This window comes from Astyanax mexicanus, unplaced genomic scaffold (genome assembly GCF_023375975.1).
Source record: "Astyanax mexicanus isolate ESR-SI-001 unplaced genomic scaffold, AstMex3_surface scaffold_34, whole genome shotgun sequence".
In the NCBI taxonomy this organism is placed as follows: Eukaryota; Metazoa; Chordata; class Actinopteri; order Characiformes; family Acestrorhamphidae; genus Astyanax; species Astyanax mexicanus.
Window position 1 is genome coordinate 1,078,957 of NW_026040044.1, and position 22,679 is coordinate 1,101,635.

Sequence of the window (22,679 nt, forward strand, 5' to 3'; positions counted from 1 at the left end):
TATAGATTTATATTTATTGATCACAGTTCTGTAGTTTATGTTTATTTAAAGACTATAACTGATTAATGTGTGCTTTGATCTGCTGGGTAGTTAAAAATAGGGCGGATTCAGATGAACTAGCGCTGTTCTACCAGCAGGGGGAGCAACAGAGGCAATGTGATGTGATATATTTGTGTTTTTAATCTCGTTTCTTTATATTATAATTAAATAAATGTTCATATAATAAAATTATGTAACTATAGTATTGTTGAATTATGTATTAATAATAATACTTAGAAATATAATAAGAAATTATAATATAATCAGAATCAGAATCAGAATTGCCTTTATTGTCACATGGTCACAAGTACCAGCGAAATTAGCCATCAACCCATCCATACAATAACATACAAGGGGGAAACAGGACAGGACAGGAAGACAGGGTAAGCCGCAGCGTGTGCACGCGCAGCCATCATTTCTTCAGTTAGAGGGATACAAGGGGAAAGAAGAGGGTAAAAAAACATACCCCTAGACTGTGCCCTAAAGAGCACAGTATAGGAACATCAAAAAAAACCTCAGCACATAGGCACATACAATATACACAAAAGACCAAGCAATGAAGGCGTGGGAAAGGGTACGGGAGGTGGGGGGGCCGTTAGGTAAACAGGGAGAGATTCAAGTCACAGTGTTCTTTGAAGCAGATTAGACTTCAGTTGTTTAGGCGAGTGACCGCTCTCCAGTTTAGCATGGTCACTCTCTATTGTCCATCATGGTCTCAATTTTCTCCACTTTCCTTTGCAAAGCCGTTTGCTTCTCCGAGATGTTTTCCATGTTGCGGTTAAAAGTCACAGTCTGAGTGCCGACAGCTCTGCCCACCGCATCAATCAGGTCGGGCAGCTTTTGGGGGCCCTTGACAGCTGTCCCCACACTTTTAATTTCACGATACACCAGGGCAATGCCTAATCCAATCAGCAAGAACCCTGTGATCATTGTGCCGAAAAGGTAGACGTCTTCGATGTCCTCCACAGAAAGAGTCGCCAGGCACACGGTCCGCCACGTCTCCCACGCGTCCCTCGTGTAGCCAGCTGCAAACGTTCCATCAGGACAAGCAGGTTCCCCCGAACCCAGGCTTCTCGTCGAGAAGATGGTGTCAATTGCATTGAGAGACCATTTGATCAAATCCATTTCTTTTAGTTTGAAGAGCAGTGTGAAGAGAGTCTCTTAAGGAATAGCAGTGCCAGACGAGACAGGAGAAGCCAAGCAGGAGTGATAAGGGGAGGAGAGGGAGAGAAAGAAAATGCGACCGCCTTCAACGAGAGCAAGAGCAGAAGATGTTATTATACTAAGAAATAATATAATAATAAAACATTATTAATATAAAACAGTAAATATTACACTAATTTAATGTTATATCTGTACTGTTTGTCTATAAGATATGGTTTAATTCATCCTTACGAACTTATTCTAATGGCTGATCTGTTCACAGGATGTCTGCAGAGTTCAGCTGTGTGTGAATGAAGAAGAGTAAATGATGGATCTTCAGAACTCCAGCAGTGGAGCAGGACCCCCTGTCCCAAAGTAAAAAAAGATTAAGAGATGAAATTTCAGAAACTTAATGCAATTCTACACATGCAAGGCAAATTCAGAAATATGATGGAAATTCAGAAACACAATGCAAATGTAAAAATTCAGTGCTAGTTCAGAAATATGATGCAAATTCAGAAACAATTAAAATTCTAAAATGGAATGCAAATTTAGAAATGCAAAGCAAAATTAGAAATGCTATGCAAATTTGAACTCAGTACAAATTTAGAAATGTAATGAAAATAAAAAAAAAATGATGCAAATTCTGAAATTCAGGGCAAATTCCAAAATGCAATATTAGTTGTGATGTAAAATGTTTTTAGAATGTAGAAAATAAATTAATATAATAATCTGAGTCTGTTGAGTCATTAGAACATGTAGGACTCTTCTGGGACGGTTATGGAAAAGTTAGTGTAGAATCTGTGATTGAGTTTTAGTAAAGGAAGTCATTACTCCACACTTTACTCTCATCATGGATCATCATGAAGATCTGTTTACAGGAGGAAGAGAGCCGCATCTCCAGCCCCCAGTGGAGTGTCTATGAAGAGTGATTGGTCCATGGTGGAACCTCCAGAGTTCAGCAGTGGAGGAGGAAGCTCTGGGTCTCGGTACATCACTGCACTAAACTACTGTTCTGTTCTGAGAGTGAAGCTCTTCAGTTCCTGATCTTTCTTAAAGATGTGCTGTGTGCTGGAGTTTCACTGTGTAAACGCTGGAGTTTCACTGTGTAAATACTGGAGTTTCACTGTGTAAATGCTGGAGTTTCACTGTGTAAACGCTGGAGCTTCACTGTGTAAATGCTGGAGTTTCACTGTGTAAACGCTGGAGTTTCACTGTGTAAACGCTGGAGTTTCACTGTGTAAACGCTGGAGTTTCACTGTGTAAACGCTGGAGTTTTACTGTGTAAACGCTGGAGTTTCACTGTGTAATCGCTGGAGTTTCACTGTGTAAACGCTGGAGTTTCACTGTGTAAACGCTGGAGTTTCACTGTGTAAACGCTGGAGTTTCACCGTGTAAACGCTTGAGTTTTACTGTGTAAACGCTGGAGTTTCACTGTGTAAATGCTGGAGTTTCACTGTGTAAACGCTGGAGTTTCACTGTGTAAACGCTGGAGTTTCACTGTGTAAACGCTTGAGTTTTACTGTGTAAATGCTGGAGTTTCACTGTGTAAACGCTGGAGTTTCACTGTGTAAACGCTTGAGTTTTACTGTGTAAAGGCTGGAGTTTCACTGTGTAAATGCTGGAGTTTCACTGTGTAAACGCTGGAGTTTCACTGTGTAAACGCTTGAGTTTTACTGTGTAAATGCTGGAGTTTCACTGTGTAAATGCTGGAGTTTCACTGTGTAAACGCTGGAGTTTCACTGTGTAAACGCTGGAGTTTCACTGTGTAAACGCTTGAGTTTTACTGTGTAAATGCTGGAGTTTCACTGTGTAAACGCTGGAGTTTCACTGTGTAAACGCTGGAGTTTTACTGTGTAAAGGCTGGAGTTTCACTGTGTAAATGCTGGAGTTTCACTGTGTAAACGCTGGAGTTTCACTGTGTAAATGCTGGAGTTTCACTGTGTAAACGCTGGCGTTTCACTGTGTAAATGCTGGAGTTTTACTGTGTAAATGCTGGAGTTTCACTGTGTTTAATGTTAACAGAACTGAAACCCAGAGAGGAGCTTCTCCAGAACCCAGCTGTGTTTCTATGAAGAGTGACCGGTCCATGGGGTATCCTCCTGATTTCAGCAGTGAACCTGTGACCTCTGACCCAAAGTGAGTCAAACATCAAACAACTCAAAAAGACATCAAAGATTTTACTGTAAATTACCTTATTAATGCATATAACACACAAATACACACACACACACACACACACAGAGCAGTTATCCTTTATGTTGTTCCTCTGCACTGATTTCTCCAAAGAACAATGTTCTAAATCACTAAACATAAGTACATTATTGTAGGTTTATGAAGAGTCTACCCTCTTCTAATCTTTCTGTTATATCAGACAAGAAAACTAGAAAACAAAAAGAAAAAAACAACTAGAGGGAGCCTACAATTGAGACTGAATGAATAGGAATGAATAAAGTTAAAAAGATAAAAAGACAAAGTAAATATCTCATTCACCGAGACACAATAGTCGTTAAATTTAATAAAGTAAAAAAGTAAAGAAAACTTAATAATAATTTTAGTTGTAGGTTTATTTTCACAAATAGAGACGGTCTGGGAGGATGTGTTGTGGTCAGATGAAATTAAGCTCTTGGGCATCAAATTGATTCACCGTGTTTGGAGGAAGAGAAATACTGGATATGACCCCAAAAACTCCATCTGTTAAACATGGAGGTGGAAACATTCTGCTTTGGGTCTGTTTCTCTACTAAGAGAACATGAAGGGCCCTATTTTAAAGATCTAGAGCGCACTAGTTAATTGCACTTCGCACAGCTGGATTTAGGGGCGTGTCCTGTGTCTTTGGTATCTTGAGGACGCAATAAATACGCCTTGCGCAGCTCCAACGGCGCAAAGGGCGTGTTTTAATTCCCTTAATTATTCATGGGTGTGTTTTGGGTGTAACATGAAATAAGCCAATCAGTGTGTCTGTATCCATCCCCTTTAAGACACAGCTGCGTGCTGACTTCTGTTCATTCCTATTTTAAGAGCGCATAAACTGACTGCGCGTCACGCTGTGAAGAGTAAATTTATTTTATTCTTTATTCTGTTTATGTAAAAACTGAGTTTGCAACACTGAATATTAATTAAGCAATTGATCATTTACTTTGGATGGTTACCCTCATTTACAGTTTAAAAGGGATTAAAAAAAATAGAAATAAAAACTGACATTTACCATAGACAAATAAAATATATACATAAAAAAGGACAATTTTTAAAAAGATCATAAAAATTGACATAAAAAGTAAAGAATTTATATCTTATGAATAAAATAATAATAGCAGTGAAATTAAAGTAAAATGAAAATGATAAGAAATTATCAAATTTATACCAATAAGAACAACTAAGAACATGGGAATCATGGAAATATAAATATATATATATATATAATAATAATAAAAGTTTCAGTTAGTTTCAAATCATTGAAACATTTCATCAAAATCTCAACCAATCCTTTATATTTGACAATATTTGATTAACTTACAGGTCATTACTTATTTTTATTTAACTGAAGTGAGTTTTATTTTATTTCGTGCTGAATTCATCTCCACGCTCCGTGCTGCGAAAGAGAGAGAGAGATTAATTAAGATTTCTCTTAATTAATTATCAGTAAATCCTTATTTATTACAACGTTTTTTTTAGAAGACAGAGGTTATTCTGCGTGCAATGCCGAGCCCGCTGCAAGCTTTGCTTTTCTATTTTAATTTTCCATTTCTAAAAATCCAGCGTGTGAGTGAGAATAAGCATCTGTTAAAATTCTTAAACAGCAGAATGTCTATATATCTGCTATATTAAGTTACAGTTATTAAGTCTGTGTACTGAACATAAATATAAATCCTTTTAACTGTCAGAAATAAATATAACTAATAATAATTTATAGTTACTGAGCAGATTTTTAAGTATATTTTATTTTTATAGTTGATTGCTGAAGGCTGTGGGTGAGGTGTATTTTTCTGTGGTGAGGAAGTGATGGAATGGGGTATTTTGGGGCGCAGGGTGAATTTTGACATCCTTTCGGGGGATCAATCGCGCAATCCGTTTTTCCGCCCCCAAGATAGAAACACGGCAGAAGTGTACCTGAACACACAACATTTCCAGACCACCACATCCATCGGCGTTAATATATTCCAAAAGTCCATTGCTATTTTAAGGACATGTGCGCAAGGCATAAAAATAGACGGTTGACGGAGTGTACGATGGCAACGTGCCACGCTACACGCCTTGTGCGGGGTGTACGATAGGGCCCGAAGACTTAAAAGCACTGAGGGGCTGATGAACGGATCATGTACAATAGAAATTATAATGAGAACCTCCTGACCTCAGGAGCTTTGATGGGTCTTCCAACATGACAATGACCCAAAACATACAGCCAGGGCAACAAAATGAGTGATCTAGCCAGTCTCTGGAGCTTAAATTCAAGTTCCCAAGCAACCTTCTCGAAATCTTTAGCATTTGGAGATTTTCTGTAAAGAGGAGTGAAGTCAAAATCCCACCTGAGACGTGCAAAATCAGGTGTCCAACTAGAAGAAACGTCTGAGCTCTGTGCTTAACAACAGGTGTTTCTCCACCAAGTAATAAGTCACGTTTTGCTTGAGGATCAAATACTTACTTCACCTAATCAAATACAAATTAATTAAAAACTTTTATTTAATGTTTTCTTCTGATTTTCTTGATATTCTGTGTTTCTCTCTCAAAATAAACCTACTTACAAAACCATCAGGGTATCAAATAAGAGTTGATTATGTTCTAGGACATTAATACAACAGTAATTAATTTACAATAAATTAGAATATAGCTAGAACATATTTTGATAAATCACACTGGAAAACTATGCTTGTTTATTCCTAAATACATTCACACTATTGCTGAATGGAACTTTTTTATCATGTCAATATTATGTTAATTTTAGAACTAATTAACATTGACATCTGTGCCTTAAAACTTTCTTATTCAACAGTGAAATCATTACAGAAAACGTGTATCTGTGTGACATTATATTTGTTTATATTATTAGGTTTTTACCTTTAAGAAACATTTGGAAATGTATTGTTTAATGCAGATGTTATCTATATTTGAGTTATTTATTTTATCCATTATTTTCTGTTACTTTTATTTTACCATTAATCTGATCTTTTATTTTCTTGTACTCTAAGCTTCTAAATCAGATATTCACAGTGTGGGTTTTCTTTTTGTCTGCAGAGAGAAGAAAAATTCCTTTAGCAGGGAAAATGTGGAGCATATATTCAAAGTAAGTTCTGATTTATTTTATTTATTGTATTGTTTTTTTGTTTTAAGTTTTTTTTTATTGTTTTGTATATCGTCTTAAATATATATATATATATATATATATATATATATATATATTATATTCAAATTTTATTCATTTTAATTCAGTTTTAAATGTAATATTTTGTATATATTTTTTGTCTTCTTCTAAGTTGTTATAACTTGTAAACTTGATCTGCATTGAGTTTTTAATATAAATAAGTGTTCAACAAATAAACTTGCCTTGCCATATTTCTCAGATTAAAATAATTTTAAACTTTTGATAATTTCCTAATAATTAAACTTTTATTAATAATCAGTTCCTGTTGATCAGACTCAGATCAGTGTCTCTCTGATGTTTATCAGATTGTTCTGTAGTCAGATCATCTCTCTCTGTACCGGAACAGCTTTACTGATCCTCTGATCTTCGTTCTTAATCAGGAGCTGCAGCAGAAATTTATCTCTCTAGTGAAGAACGAGCTGAACACATTCAAGAAGCTCCTGAGTCCAGATTACCCAGCATGCTCTGAGAGAGAGGAGGAGGATGAGGATGATCAGAGAGAGGGGGTGCTGAAGATCACACTGCACATCCTGAGGAAGATGAAGGAGAAAGACCTCGCCAACACACTAGAGAGCAGTAAGAGTTCTGGGTCATGACCATCGATACCAACCTGAGTGCTAATCTCTTTCCTCAGTGAACTCCTGCATTTTAATAGGATTAAAACAATGAACTGGATTTATTTAATCATAGGATAATGTATCACAGCATCAGCTGTAGTCCTTAAAATTTACACTTACTGATTTTAACTCTAAAACCACTACAACTGCTACAGAAACACCATATTATAATCATTAATATTAAATTCATTATTTACTGTATCACTTTAATGCATGATCACAGCTGATCACATGATCTTTATTGTCTTCCTCTGTTATCAGAATTGGCCCCGGCGTGTCGACTAAAGCTCAAATCCACACTGAGGAAAAAAGTTCAGAGAATTAATGAAGGAATCACAAATCCTGAAACCTCAGTCCTCCTGAATCAGATCTACACAGAGCTCTACATCACACAGGGAGGGGGTGGGGAGATCAATCAGGAACATGAGGTGAGACAGATAGAAGATGCATCCAGGAAAAGGACAACACAGGAGATTCCCATCAAATGTAACGACATCTTTAAACCATTACCAGAAGAGAACCGGTCCATCAGAACTGTGCTGACTAAAGGAGTTGCTGGAATTGGAAAAACAGTCTCTGTGCAGAAGTTCATTCTGGACTGGGCTGAAGGAAAAGTAAATCAGGACGTCCTCTTCATTTTCCCTCTTCCTTTTAGAGAACTGAATCTGATGAAGGAGAAGAAGCTCAGTCTGGTGAATCTTCTTCAGCGCTTCTTCCCAGAAACACAAGATTTAAAACCAAGACATTATAAGAGCTACAAGATCATGTTCATCTTTGATGGTCTGGATGAGTGTCGACTTCCTCTGGATTTCCAGAACAATGAGAACTTGGTGGATATAGAAGAACAAACCTCAGTGGATGTGCTGCTGACAAACCTCATCAAGAAGAACCTGCTTCCATCTGCTCTCCTGTGGATAACTACTCGACCAGCAGCAGCCAATCAGATCCCTCCTGACTGTATAGACCAGGTAACAGAGGTACGAGGGTTCAGTGACCCTCAGAAAGAGGAATACTTCAGGAAAAGGATCAGAGATCAGAGCCTTGCTGAAACAATCATTACACACATGAAGTCCTCCAGAAGCCTCTACATCATGTGCCACATCCCAGTCTTCTGCTGGATCTCAGCCACTGTTCTAGAGAGGATGTTGGGTGAAGCAGAGGGAGGAGAGATCCCCAAGACTCTGACTCAAATGTTCACACACTTCCTGATCTTTCAGATCAAACACCGCAGCCAGAAGTACCACCATAACAGTGAGGATGATCTCAAGCAGACTAGAGAGATTATTCTGGCTCTGGGAAAACTGGCTTTCCAACAGCTGGAGAAAGGAAACCTGATCTTCTATGAGGAAGATCTGAAAGAGTGCAGCATTGATGTGAAAGAAGTGTTCGTGTACTCAGGAGTGTGCACCCAGATCTTCAGACAGGAATCTGATCTTCACCTGGGAAAGGTCTTCAGCTTTGTACATCTGAGTGTTCAGGAGTTTCTGGCTGCTTTATATGCATTTCTCTCCTTCATCTCCAACAACAGAAATATTCTACCTGGAGTTTTGGATTTCTCCAAAAAGGGAACGATGTCTGACTTCCTGAAGAGAGCCGTGGATGAGGCCTTAAAAAGTAAAAACGGACACCTGGACCTTTTCCTACGATTTCTTCTGGGTTTCTCACTGGAGTTCAATCAGACTCTTTTACGAGGTCTTCTGATACAGACAGGAAACTTCTCTCACAGTAAAGAGGAAGTAGTGGAGCACATCAAGCAGAAGATAAAGGAGAATCTCTCTCCAGATAAAACGATCAGTCTGTTCCACTGTCTGAATGAACTGAATGATCATTCTCTAGTGCAGGAAGTCCAACAGTACCTGAACAGAGGAGGAGGATCCAGAGGAGGAGGATCCAGTGATCTCAGTAGAGCTTATCTCTCTCCTGCTGAGTGGTCAGCTGTGGCGTTTGTGATGCTGAATTCAGAAGAGGAGCTGGATGAGTTTGACCTGAGTAAATTTCAGAAATCAGAAGAATGTCTTCTGAGGCTGCTTCCAGTGGTGAAAACATCCAGAAAGATTGTGTGAGTATTTTCATTAATCAGTGTTTCATCTGTGCTGTTTTATATTTTATAGTATGGATTAATCTGTCATTTTATTGATGATTTGTTGAAAAACTAAACATATTAATCAGAGGTGTGTTTCCTAAAAGCGATCAATCTTAGCAAATTACAAATTAACTAACGCAGGATATTAGAAAAGTCATTTCTATGAGTATTTCTCAGAGAGCTTTGCAACCCCAAACTTAAACAATTTAAAAGAACGTCTTTGTTGACTCCTCCTCTGAAAAAGCTCAATCAAAATACAAACATTGATTCTCTGATGAAAACTCTGAAAAGTATATAAAATTAATTCTCTATTATGCCTAAAAAAATATTAAATGTGGGGGAATCAATAACATTTAGCATATTCTGAAAAAAACACATGATCAAATTTAGGCATTTCAAAATACTTGTAAGCACGCATAACTACATAAATAAACAAAACAAAATCCATATCAATGCTCCAACCTATTATGAAAAAATGAATTGTGTGCACAAAAAAATGATTTGGTCCATCAACCAATCACTTATTTAATCATTCCAACCTGCAGCCTATACACACATAGTTTCAGATAGAAACATCACAATACAAAAACATCTCTTAAGATAAAATTAACTGTTAAATTCCCCCACCTTTTGCGTTTAGGGGGTAAAAGGGGAAATACAACACTATGTATATGGAATAAACTGCCTCTGGATATCTTAAATATAATAAGGTATTGCCTCTGGAAAATGAGTTGCAGTACACATAATCGTGAGTAAAAACTGGTTCACTAACTTGGTTTTTGGAAGGGGCACAACACAATCTACAAGTACCCGCTCAAATTTCTAAACTTTTATATTGAGCTTATAGCCCAAGTGCAAAAACACAAAAATAAGTAGTACGGCTATGCACTGCACAGTTATTATCAGACCAACATTAACATAATTTACAATGAATGTCCTCTAATCTAATATAATTTAACACAGTCTAAGAATAAAGTACTTTCTGAACAAACGTTTTCTTTTGTTTTTTGTTTTTAAGCAACGAGTTTTGCTACCCTGTCAATCCGTGCTACCCTAGTGTATATATAAACGTAAAAATCGTAAAACGTAATAAAAGCATTTGTAATACTCAGGCAGATAATAGCAAGGGGTTTCTAGTTTTTTAATGCACCCAAGAAGAACAGAATTACCATAAAAATAATAAAAAATGTTTCTGTGCATGTGCACTGGTGTTGAGAAGCACATTTTTTTTCGTACTTTAATCTGTTTTTAATCCGTCTTTTTGAAAACGAATATTCGAATATTTGCAACCAATCAGTGCCAAATATCCGGAGCTCAACAAGCGCTATTCGGGCCAGCCCTACTTCGCAGTAATCTGGCAAACGTGACAAGTCTGACAGTAATCTGCCACATCCTTCTTCAACGAATGCCAGAAGAAGTACTGTAACACTCTGTTGTACATTTTATTTATTCTCAAATGTTCTGACCATGGGTTGTCATGAGCCGTATTTAAGACATGCTCCCTGTAGACTATTGGAGTGACAATCTGATGAACAGTATTTTACTTAATATTTCATTCATTTTTAAGTGTTGAACATTTGTGCATCAGCAAGCCATCATCAAGATAATGCACAACCTGCTGAACAGAAAACTTTGGGTTCTCACTTACCTTAGCAAAAAACTTATTCAGGGAAGCATCTGCTTTGTGTGCTTTGATCAAATCTCCACGGCTAAGACCGGTATCTAATTCTTCTACCTTTACTGGTCGAGACTGAACAGACTGACCTTCTGTAAAATAAACGTAAGATCAGGTAACAGGGAACTCCTCTGCATCACATACTAGAAAGGTGTCTGACAAATCCAGATCATCCTGCCACTTGCGTGTCTGAGCACGAGTAACAACACTTGCAGGGTAAACAGGGTTCTCAGGATCTGAGTGGGACATAACTGGTGTTTCCACAATCTCTAAAACAGGAAAAACTTTCCCACCTGCAGCATCATTACCTAAAATAATGTGTACCCCCTCCACAGGTAATAAATCAAACACTGCTGGCTTAAAGGGACCAGAAATAAGGTCAGATGAAAGGTACTTTCTTGTACTCCATACTCAGCCCTCTACGCACAGCATATGACCCAGTAAAAGAATCAGATGTAAATGGTAAAACACTGCTTAAAATTAGAGTCTGTGCAGTGCCAGAGTCTCTCAAAATGTTGACCAGTAAAACAACACCATTGTTATCCAGCCTGACCTGTCCACTTACCAGGAAAAGTTTATAGTATGCATCTTCCACAGGCTTCATAACAGGACCTCCAACAGTCACTGTCTTATGCACACAATCAATTAAAGCAACTGGCCTGGAGGAGGTTGAAGACTGCTGTCTATTTTCAGCCTCTTCAGTTTCCTCTTAAGCTCTAAACAGTTTGAAGTAATATGTCCAAGCTTGTGACAATAGTGACACTCTCACCTGTCACCAACATAAGGTAAATAACCACCAGTATGAGAAGATTTACTTCCAGTAACTAAAGAAGACTCTGAGTTATTTGAGACTGACTTAAACACCTGACGGTGTGTGAGTAAAAACCTGTCAGCAAGTACTGCAGCTTGAGCAACAGTAGAGACAGCACGTTCATTCAAATAGACAATGACTTTGTCATGGAGACAGTTTTTAAACTCCTCCAAAAGTATGAATTCACGTAGGGAGTCTAATGTAAATGCTTTGTTTGCACTGCACCATTCATCAAAAAAGAATGGTCTTTTCCCTTACAAATTCAACATGAGTCTGTGATGCTTGCATCTTCAGACCTCATAAACGTTGTCTGTATGCTTCAGGAACTAATTCATAAGCACGCAAAATTGCTGCTTTTACCACATCATACTGCAAACTATCCTGAAGACATAAAGCAGAGCAAACCTCCTATGCTTTACCAACCAACATTACATTGCAGTAACAGTGACAACATATCCTTAGGCCCAGTGGCGTGCACAGACATCTTGGGGGGCAAGTGCTCAGGGTGTCAGGATGGGGTGCAGGGAGGACGAGGAGGCGGACGCAAATGCAAACAAAAGGGATTTATTAAAGAAAACAAATACAAACTACACCGGGATTATCAACTGAAAACAGGACTGAGGAAACAGGGTAAACATGGAACACTGACAGACGTTAAACGTACAAGGATCGACACCGGGGAAATGGAACACGGACCTTAAATAGAGGTGCACACACACAGGAAACATGAAACACCTGGGACGAAGGGGCGGAGTTACAAAAGAACACAGGTGAGTGGAAAAACACAGGCAGAACACAGGGGCACGGGTCACGTGGGACAACACAGGCACGAGGACAGACAGGAAACAGGGCCAGGACCTTACATAACCCCCCCCTTAACGCGCAACTCCCGGGGCGCGAAAAACGAAACCCCAGGAGCAGGTCAGGAGAGGGCGGAAAACAAAGAACAAGACAAGACAGAACTAGGACGGAGACCGGACAGGGAACTGGACAGGAGACCCGACATGAAACGGGGGCAGGACCGGGAACGGACACCGGACGTGGGGCTGGGCAGGGAACGGAAACTGGACAGTAGACTGGACAGGAGACAGGGACGGACACTGGAACAGGGACTGGACAGGGGACACAAAGGGAGACGGAGACTGGACAGGTGACAGAGACTGGACATAAGGCTGTACTGGGGACTGGACACTGGACAGGACAGGAGACTGGGGCATGACACTGGACACAGACTGAAACTGGGACTGAACTGGGGATGTAAACGGAGACTGGACGAAAGACTGGACAGAAGGCTGGACAGTGGACAGAGACGTAGACTGGACAGGGGTCTGGACATTGGACAGGACAGGGGACACCAATGGGGACTGGACCGGAGATTGAACAGGAGACACGAATGGGAGCTTAGACTGGACAGAACTGGACGGGGGAACAGGGACATGAGACGGAGACTGGACAGGGAAATGGACAGGAGACTGAGACTGGACGGGACCGGACATGGGAACAGGGACGAGAACATGGACGGGGATGGACACAAACACGGTGACTGGGACAGGAACAGTAAAACCACAGGGGACAGGAACAGGAACGAACACAGATACAGGGACCAGGACAGGGAGAGACAGGGGGACCAAAAACATAGGTGGGTGCCCAGGACTGGCAAAAGTCTGTGGGGACAGCCTGGGCACATAACTGGGGGTAAAGTCAGGAGGCCTTGGAGCAGGCCTGGAAATGCTTGAGCTGGAGCCGGAGCAGCTGGAACTGCTGGTGCTTGAGCTGGAGCCGGAACAGCTGGGACTGCTGGTGCTTGAGCTGGAGCAGCTGGGACTGCTGGTGCTTGAGCTGGAGCTGGAGCAGCTGGGACTGCTGGTGCTTGAGCTGGAGCTGGAGCAGCTGGGACTGCTGGTGCTTGAGCTGGAGCTGGAGCAGCTGGGACTGCTGGTGCTTGAGCTGGAGCTGGAGCAGCTGGGACTGCTGGTGCTTGGGCTGAAGCTGGAGCAGCTGGGACTGCTGGTGCTTGAGCTGGAGCAGCTGGGACTGCTGGTGCTTGGGTGAACGGCACGGCCGCCGCTGAAATCTCGGAGAGCGTCGCGGCCGCCGCTGAAGTCTCGGAGAGCGGCGCGGCCGCCGCTGAAGTCTCGGAGAGCGGCGCGGCCGCCACTGAAGTGTCTGAGAGCGGCACGGCCGCCGCTGCAGTCTTGGAGAGCGGCGCGGCCGCCGCTGCAGTCTCGGAGAGCGGCGCGGCCGCCGCTGAAGTCTCGGAGAGCGGCGCGGCCGCCGTAGAAATCTCGGAGAGCGGCGCGGCCGCCGCTGAAGTCTCGGAGAGCGGCTGAGCCACGGGAGTCACGGGGCGTGGAGCCTCAGCCGCGTGCTTCTTGGAGCGCGGTGAAGCCAGCAGGCTAGCTAGCTTAGCTGGAGCTTCAGATGGAAAATCTGGTTATTATAGTTGCAACCATTCCTGTAAATACTACAACACACTCTACTAATTTAATCCACACACAATTAAATTCTTACAAATACAATAAGATGACTGTGGTTGTAATAATAAATATAAACATTTCCTGTAGAAAAAAAATCAAATTATTGCACCTAATAATTGCTCAAATGAACAGTATAATAATAATAATAATAATAATAATAATAACAATTAAGGGTGAAGAAGAGGACAGTTTGCATGGAGTCATGATGTGGAACATCAGTGCCACTGGTCTGTAGTTCTTGATGTCACTGGGTCACTGAGTCTTCAGAACAGAATCAATGCACATCATTTTCGCCAGCAATCTGACGTTACCCACGATAAAACATTACATTATTTTATAATCTTTTATAATATTTCTGCTCCAGGTGTGTAGGATTATGGATCACTAGAAGTCTTGAATAATTCCTCAGTTGATTCCTTTTAGTTCTCAGAAAGGAATTAAAAAAAGCATTTCTCTGTGTATTTAGCGCACAGCGTAATCTCAACCGGAAACCACGGTCCACCTGGAGAACTGCATCGGGCACTACAGTATTTTACCCAGAACAGAGTGCCAATCGACACACACCCAAACTTACACACACACCAGATCAATTAAGAGTATCCATTTTTTCTGGGTACTTTTAAAATATAAACCAAAATTTATTTGTATAGCATTTTTAACAACTGATGTTGTCACAAAGCAGCTTTACAGAAACATGATCACAGGACAAAGAATCAGGCCAAAACATTAAACATACAAAATACAGAATACAGAACCCCCAGTGAAAAACTCCCTCAGAGCTGCAGGAGGAAGAAACCTTGGGAGGACTAAGACTCACATATAAGGGGGGACCATCCTACCACTAATCAAATTGCTTTTAAATTCATTTTTAAAAAGTCTTTATACATCCACATAAGTTATATATTCAGGAGGTAAATTGAATATCCAATTTACCTGATCTGATCTCCCACCTGATCTTCATGTTTTTGGACTGTGGGAGGAAACCAGTGACCGCAGAGGAAACCCACGCAGACACAGGGAGAACAGGGAAACTCCATCCAGATAAGGACTTGAACCCAACACCCCAGTGCTGGGAGGCAAATGTGCTAACCACCAAACCACTGTGCAGCATATTAAAATTAATATTGTATTGATTTGGGTAATTGTATCACTGTTTTCCTGCTGAATCCAGATCGTATGTGTGTTTTATTGATTAGGTGAGTTTTTACACTCCTAGTGTGTGAATTTAACTGTGTAACTCGTCTGTTGTACTTTTCTCTCCTTCTCTCTGCAGACTGAGGAACTGCAGTATTACAGGAGGAGGCTGTGCTGCTCTGGTTTCAGCTCTGAAATTAAACCCCTCCCACCTGAGAGAACTGAATCTGAACCTCAATGATCCAGGAGATTCAGGAGTGAAGCTGCTCTCTGATCTACTGAAGGATCCTCACTTTAAACTGGAGAAACTAGAGTGAGTTACTGACTTACACACACCCACACACTCACACACACACTCTCACACACACACTCACACACACACACTCACACACACAGTCACACACACACACACTCTCACACACACTCACACACACACACTCACACACACTCACACACACACACACTCACACACTCACACACATTAACTGTAAAATCATCTGCAAACTTTAGGATTTTGACTGAGGGGTCAGTGGAGGTACACTCATTAGTGTAAAGTGAGAAGAGCAGAGGGGAGAGAACAGCTTTGTGGAGCTCCTGTACTGGTGGTCCTGGATCCTGAGGTGATCTTTCCCAGCCTCACCTGCAGTTCTCTGCTGGTGAGGAAGTGTGAGATCCGATGGCATGTGAAGGCTGGCACACTGAGTTGGGTTAGTTTGGTGTGTAGATGTTCGGGGATGATTGTGTTGAAGGTGGAGCTGAAGTCCAGGAACAGAACTCTTGTGTATGTAATTGGACAGTCGAGATGCTGAAGGATGTGGTGAAGTCCCCTGTTCACTGCATCGTCCACTGACTGGTTGGCCCGTCTAGCTGGGGGTTGGTGATCTCCTTCAAGTGGATCAGAACCAGCTTCTCAAAGGATTTCATGACCACAGAGGTCAAAGCAACGGATCTGTAGTTGTTCAGTCCTGTGATGGTTGGTATTTTAGAAGTGAATATTATTGTGGAGCGTTTGAAGCATGACAGTAAGTCACACAGCTCCAGTGATTTATTGAAGATCTTGTTGAAGGCAGGAGCAAGTTGTTCTGTGCAGGTCCTCAGACTTGGGGCTCACTCTTTGTTTTTTGAAGAGTTGGTGCACATCTTCTTCACAGATCTTCAGTGCAGGCTGGATGGGCGGCTGAGGGTCAGCAGGAAGTGAATTGGGTCTGTATTGTTGTGTGGAGCTGGGCTTTTAGAACCTACAGTAGAAACTGTTAAGGTCATCAGCCAGTGGACGGACCCCAATTGGCTGGTGGTGGATCTTTTATAGCCTGAGAGGCTGTGCAGGCATTTCCAGACGGCTGATGGCTCGTTTGTGGACATCAGTCTGCTCAGCTTGGTGGAGTAGCACTCCTTTGCAGCTCTGATCTGTCTGTTCAGTGTTCCTTGCCTTGTTGTAGAGCACCCGGTCCCCACTCATAAATACTTCCTCTTCAGACCGGCACAGCTGCTTCAGTTTGATGTTGATCCAGGGCTTGTCATTATTGTATCTAATGCGAGTCTTGGTTGAAACACAGATGTCCTCACAGAAGCTGATGTAGGACATCAATGTGTCTGTTTATTCGTCCAGGTTGCTTGTGGAATCATCAAACACACACCAGTCTACAATCCTAAAGCCTTTGTTTAGCCTCAATGGTTCACTTCTTCACAGTACTGACTTCAGGTTTGGCCCACTTCAGCTTCTGTCTGTTTGTTGGGAGAAGATGGACCACAGGATGGTCAGATAGTCCAAGAGCAGCTCGGGGAACAGAGCGATATGCACTCTTTAAAACAGTGTAGCAGTGATGGAGAATATTACTCTCCCTGGTGGGGCAGGTAACATGCTGTCTGTATTTGGGCAGCTCACTGGTGAGTTTTACTCTGTTGAAGTGATGAAAACAGAGTCTGTGTGTTTGTGCTCTGTGCTGGTGATCTGGTCTGAGAGAGTGCACAGTGCCTTGTGAATGCATGCACTTGGTGGGATGTAAACTCTGAGGAGCACCACAGAAGAGAACTCATGCGGGCAGTAGAACAGTTTACAGTCAAAAAACACAGACTTCAGATCAGGACTGCTTGTTTTCATGAACACAGTGACGTCTGTACACCAGCCCCGGTTGATGTAGAAGCAGATTCTGCAGCCTTTAAGCTTCCCCGAGGTTTCCGCGGTGCTGTCGGCTTTGTGGAGATGAAAGCCGGTGAGCTGGAGCACTCTGTTCGGGGTGGTCTCAGTGAGCCATGTCTCGGTGAAGCACAAAAAAGTCCTCGCTGGTTTTGTTAAAAAGTAAAAGTTTGTCCATTTTACTGCCTAGAGAGCGGAGGTTGGTCATGTGGATGCTGGGTAGCACTGTGTACAGTCCATGCTGATGCAGTTTAACAAACACTTGTTTCCCATGTTTGTGCTTACCGAGGAGCACAGCTGCCCCGCTCACCAAAACTTCCAAAAAAAACAGTCCAAAAGTGAGAACTCAGGAGAAATGCTGTGTGGCATGGACTTCCTGAGACTGAGGAGATCCTCTCCGTGTGTATGTGAATGAGTCAGGTTCACATGTGACAGCACAAACAAACATTATATATATAATAGGAAGAAAATTACTGTGATATTCCGTGAAACCATCAGAATCTTGCAAAATGTAGTGATATACATATTTGGTCATACTACCCAGCAATAACACTTGCACACTCACACACACAAACACTACAACACACTCACTCACACACACACACACACACACACACACACACACACACACAGGGCATTACATTAGTGTTAATATTGTATTGATTTGGGTCATTGCATCACAGTTTCACTGTTGAATCCAGATCTTATGTGTGTTTTATTGATTAGGTGAGTTTTTACACTCCTAGTGTGTGAATTTAACTGTGTAACTCGTCTGTTGTACTTTTCTCTCTTTCTCTCTGCAGGCTGGAGAACTGCTGGATTACAGGAGAAGACTGTGCTGCTCTGGTTTCAGCTCTGAAATTAAACCCCTCCCACCTGAGAGAACTGAATCTGAACTACAATGATCCAGGAGATTCAGGAGTGAAGCTGCTCTCTGATCTACTGAAGGATCCTCACTTTAAACTGGAGAAACTACAGTGAGTTACTGACTTAGACACACACACACACACACACACGCACACTCACACACTCACACACACACTCACACACACACACACACACACACACTCACACACTAACACACACACACACACACTAACACACACACACACACACACACACTCACAGACTCACACACACACACACACACACACACACTCACACACACACACACACACACACTCACACACACACACACATTAACACACTCACACACACACACACTCACACACACACACACTCTCACACACACACTCACACACTCACACACACACACACACACTAACACACTCACACACACACACTCACACACACACTAACACACTCACACACATACACACACACTCACACACACACTAACACACTCACACACACACTAACACACTCACACACATACACACACATACAAACACACACACACACACACACATACACACTCACACGCTCACACACACTCACACACACACACACACACTCACACACACACACACACGCTCACACACACACTCACATACACACACTCACACACACACACACACAAACACTCACACACACACACAGACTCACACACACTCACACACACACACACACACACACAAACACACACACACTCACACACAAACACACACACACACAAACACACACACACACACACTCACATACACACACTCACACACACACACTCACACTCACACACTCACACACACTCTCTCACACACACACACACACTCAGACACACACACACTCACACACAAACACACACACACACACTCACATACACACACTCACACACACACACTCACACATACACACACACTCACACACACTCACACACACACACTCACACACACTCACACACTCACACACACACACTACTGTGTTAAGTGAAGGATGGAGGTAGCTGAGAAGTGTCCCACACACCCACTGACAGACTTAAAAATATACAATTCACTTTTATCCTTAGTGAGGTATATTAATCATAATATTAATAATAATAATAAGTAAAAAAGGAAATTAGATAACAAACAAAACATTAATCAAACAAATAAACACCCCCAACAAATAAGCAACATGCTCACACACACATTCTCACAACAATTATCAGAATTTATTTCTAAAGCACATTTAAAAGAACTCTGTTGACCAAAGTGTTGTCCAGTAGAATTTAAAATGAAAACAAAACAGAACAAAAAGAGAACAAATCAAATCAAGTTACATTTAAATTACATCAAATTACATTAAAAGCTGAGGAATAAAATGAGATTTAAGGCTTAACACCGCGGGGGCTAGTCTGACGTGTAAAGGCAGGTCGTTTCACAATTTGGGGGCCAGAACTATAAAAGCATGATTCAATTGAATTGAATTGAATTTTATTTATATGGCGCTTTTTACAACAAAGGTTTTCACAAAGCAGCTTTACAGAGAAAAACAGGTCCACGCCTGTTATGAGCAGCTTATGAGCAGCACCACAGAGATGATCAGCCCTTTGTTTTAATCTAGCTTTGGGGACCACAGGAAGAAGCTGATCAGCAGATCTAAGTGACCTCGATGGAACATGAGGCTTCAGAAGTTCAGAAAGATAGGATGGAGCTAGATCAGTCAAGGACTTGTAAACAAATAATAAAATGTTAAAATCTATCCTGAAACACACAGGAAGCAATTGAAGTGCAGCCGGTACTGGAGATATGTGCTCTCGCTTCTGTGTTTTTGTTAAAAGACGAGGTGCCGCATTTTGCACCAACTGAAACCGTGAAATGAAGGCCTGACCGACACCAGCATAAAGATCATTACAATAATCCAGTCTCAATAAAAATAAAAGCATGTAAAACCCTTTCAAAATCCTTAAAGGATAAGAAAGGCTTAACCTTGGTTAAAAGCTTGGTTAAACTCGCTATCTATCATCACACCAAAATTCTTCACACAAGGTTTTATAAAAGTGCCCAATGAAGCCAGAGCTACAGAGGGAGCCTCAGTGACCATGCTAGGTCTAAACATCACAGTCTCAGTTTTACTTTCATTAAAATGTGAAAAGTTTAAGGCCATCCAGGCTTTAATGTCCTCAAGACACTTTAGCAGTAGTTTAAGAGAGTTTGTGTCACTACGTCTTAGCAGCACATAAATCATATGCATAAATATTCCAACAGAGAAATGAGGATTTTATGATCTACAGTGTCAAAAGCAGTCATAAGGTGATCCATAGCGATTCATAGAGTCTAGGGCTGCAGCTATCGATAATTTTTGTAATCGGGTACTCTACTGAAAAATCGATTCGATTAATCGAGTAATCGGATAAAACATTTTTGCTTGGTTAAAGAGCAATTAAAAAGGCATTTCACTTAATATGAATGACCAATTGGTTTCCTTGTTTAGATAAGTTATATTTTAAAATTCACAACATACATTTCCAAATTGCAAATACAAATAAATAAAACACAATAAAGAAATAAATTCCACAAGTAAAAGATACATTTAATTACATTACTTTCAATTTTGGATTTCTTGTAAGTATCAAATATAGGGTATTAATCAATAAAAAAGCATAAACATTGTCTTTGTGTTGTGCATCTTAGCTTCTGAACAACAGAGACGTTGCCAGTTCTGCCAGTGCTGGATAAGTGTACTGCGTTCTTTTACCACCAAGCCACTTCTCCAAAATATATCAGGACCTGTGGAATAATTGTGAAAACAGAAGTATTAAAAATGTTGCTTTTTTCTTTATTTATATTTTGGACTACTTGGGTTTAATTACATCACTAAGACTAATAACTCTAATAATAAATTCATTGCCGTTATGAACGCTAAGATTGACACCTATCGCATTGAGACACATTAGGCACTAGTGGTCATTAATATTTTAGCCAATAATATTTTATCCAATAAATAAGAGACACACACTTCCCTATATCAACCACACAGTGTCTGAATTTATCTTTTTGATTCACTGGCCAAATGTCTTCGTAGATGAAGGAATCCTGCATTTAGTTTCCAGCCAAAGTAACTTCACTTTAGCTAACTTTAACATGGATTTATTGTTTATATTTTGAACAGCGCTGTGTTTACTGTTTACATAAAGCATGTATTCATTTGAGAACTTGTCTCTGTTCTAATAAAATAACCACACACATTAGACAGTGTTCCTATTAATTCACACGTTGTTATTAAGGTACATTAATGTTAAGCTCATTGATTTATTATAAGTTATATTTACCTGCTCTCTCTGCGTCCTCGCGTCTCAGGTGTCCTTGGCTGAGATGGTGCAGCATTAAAACGCGCTGTTTCGGGAGGCAAGGACGCGCTGCACTGAATACATGTTACAGTTTGTCCATAAAATGCTTTTATTCCTTTAAAATTGCTGTTTTCTCTCGCCACTTCCATTTTTCCGCTGCTCAACTTAAACCTCCTCCTTTTTCCCGGGCGAGGGTGACGTAACACTGAGCGCATTGTCAAAATAAAAGTCACAAAAATACCACGCTCTGAGTTTTATAAATAAATATACGATTACTCGAGGCACAGAAAATGAATCGATCAATTTTTTTAACGGAGTAGCTCGATTTACTCGAGTAATCGCTTCACACCTAATAGAGTCAGTGATTAATAGCAAATCATTAAAAACCCTCTGTACTGTGGAGAGCCTTAAACCCAGACTGGAATTCTTCTAGGATAACATTTCCATCTAAAACATCTTGTAGCTGCACAAGAACAACCTTCTCTAAAACATTTGAAAGACACAGGAGCTTCAAGATGGGTCTAAAATTTGACGGCACAGAAGGATCCAAATTTGATTTCTTTAACAATGGTCGGACTATCACATGCTTGAGTTTAGCTGGTACATCTGCTAATGTAAGACTACTGTTACAATATCAAGGATGCTAGAATCAAGTACCTGTATAAGAAAACTGAACAGGATAACATCTAAAGGTGAAGTTTGAAGGTTTTAAATGACTAATAATACCCTCTAATGCCGAGAGAGACAAACTGGTTAAAAACAGCAGAGCATGGGACCTCTATGGAACCTCTCACCACTGTCTGATACTGTTTCCGACTTTCTTTTAGAGCATCAAAAGACACCTATTTTCACTTGTGCTCGGCTCTCCTGCTTATTTGTCTAGCAGCACAAGTGACGGTATTAAGCCTGGGCTCTGTTTTACACTCGGACAGCACACATTTTTCAGGAGCAACCATATCCAGAGCCGATGCACAAGAAA

The 22,679-nt window shown here is 40.9% G+C and overlaps 1 protein-coding gene and 1 long non-coding RNA gene across 2 annotated transcripts in view; one reads left to right on the forward strand and one right to left on the reverse strand.

Annotated features, from left to right (window-relative positions):
• The window catches only part of LOC111190008 (uncharacterized), a 751,666-nt gene that overhangs the window by 487,132 nt on the left and 241,855 nt on the right, over positions 1-22,679 (forward strand). The window contains exon 26 of the mRNA XM_049473126.1: positions 18,279-18,452. Within this exon, the coding sequence (XP_049329083.1) occupies positions 18,279-18,452 (174 nt within the window). The remainder of the gene's footprint in view (positions 1-18,278; positions 18,453-22,679) is intronic.
• The window catches only part of LOC125790039 (uncharacterized), a 280,980-nt gene that overhangs the window by 168,315 nt on the left and 89,986 nt on the right, over positions 1-22,679 (reverse strand). The gene's annotated exons all lie outside the window — the stretch shown is intronic.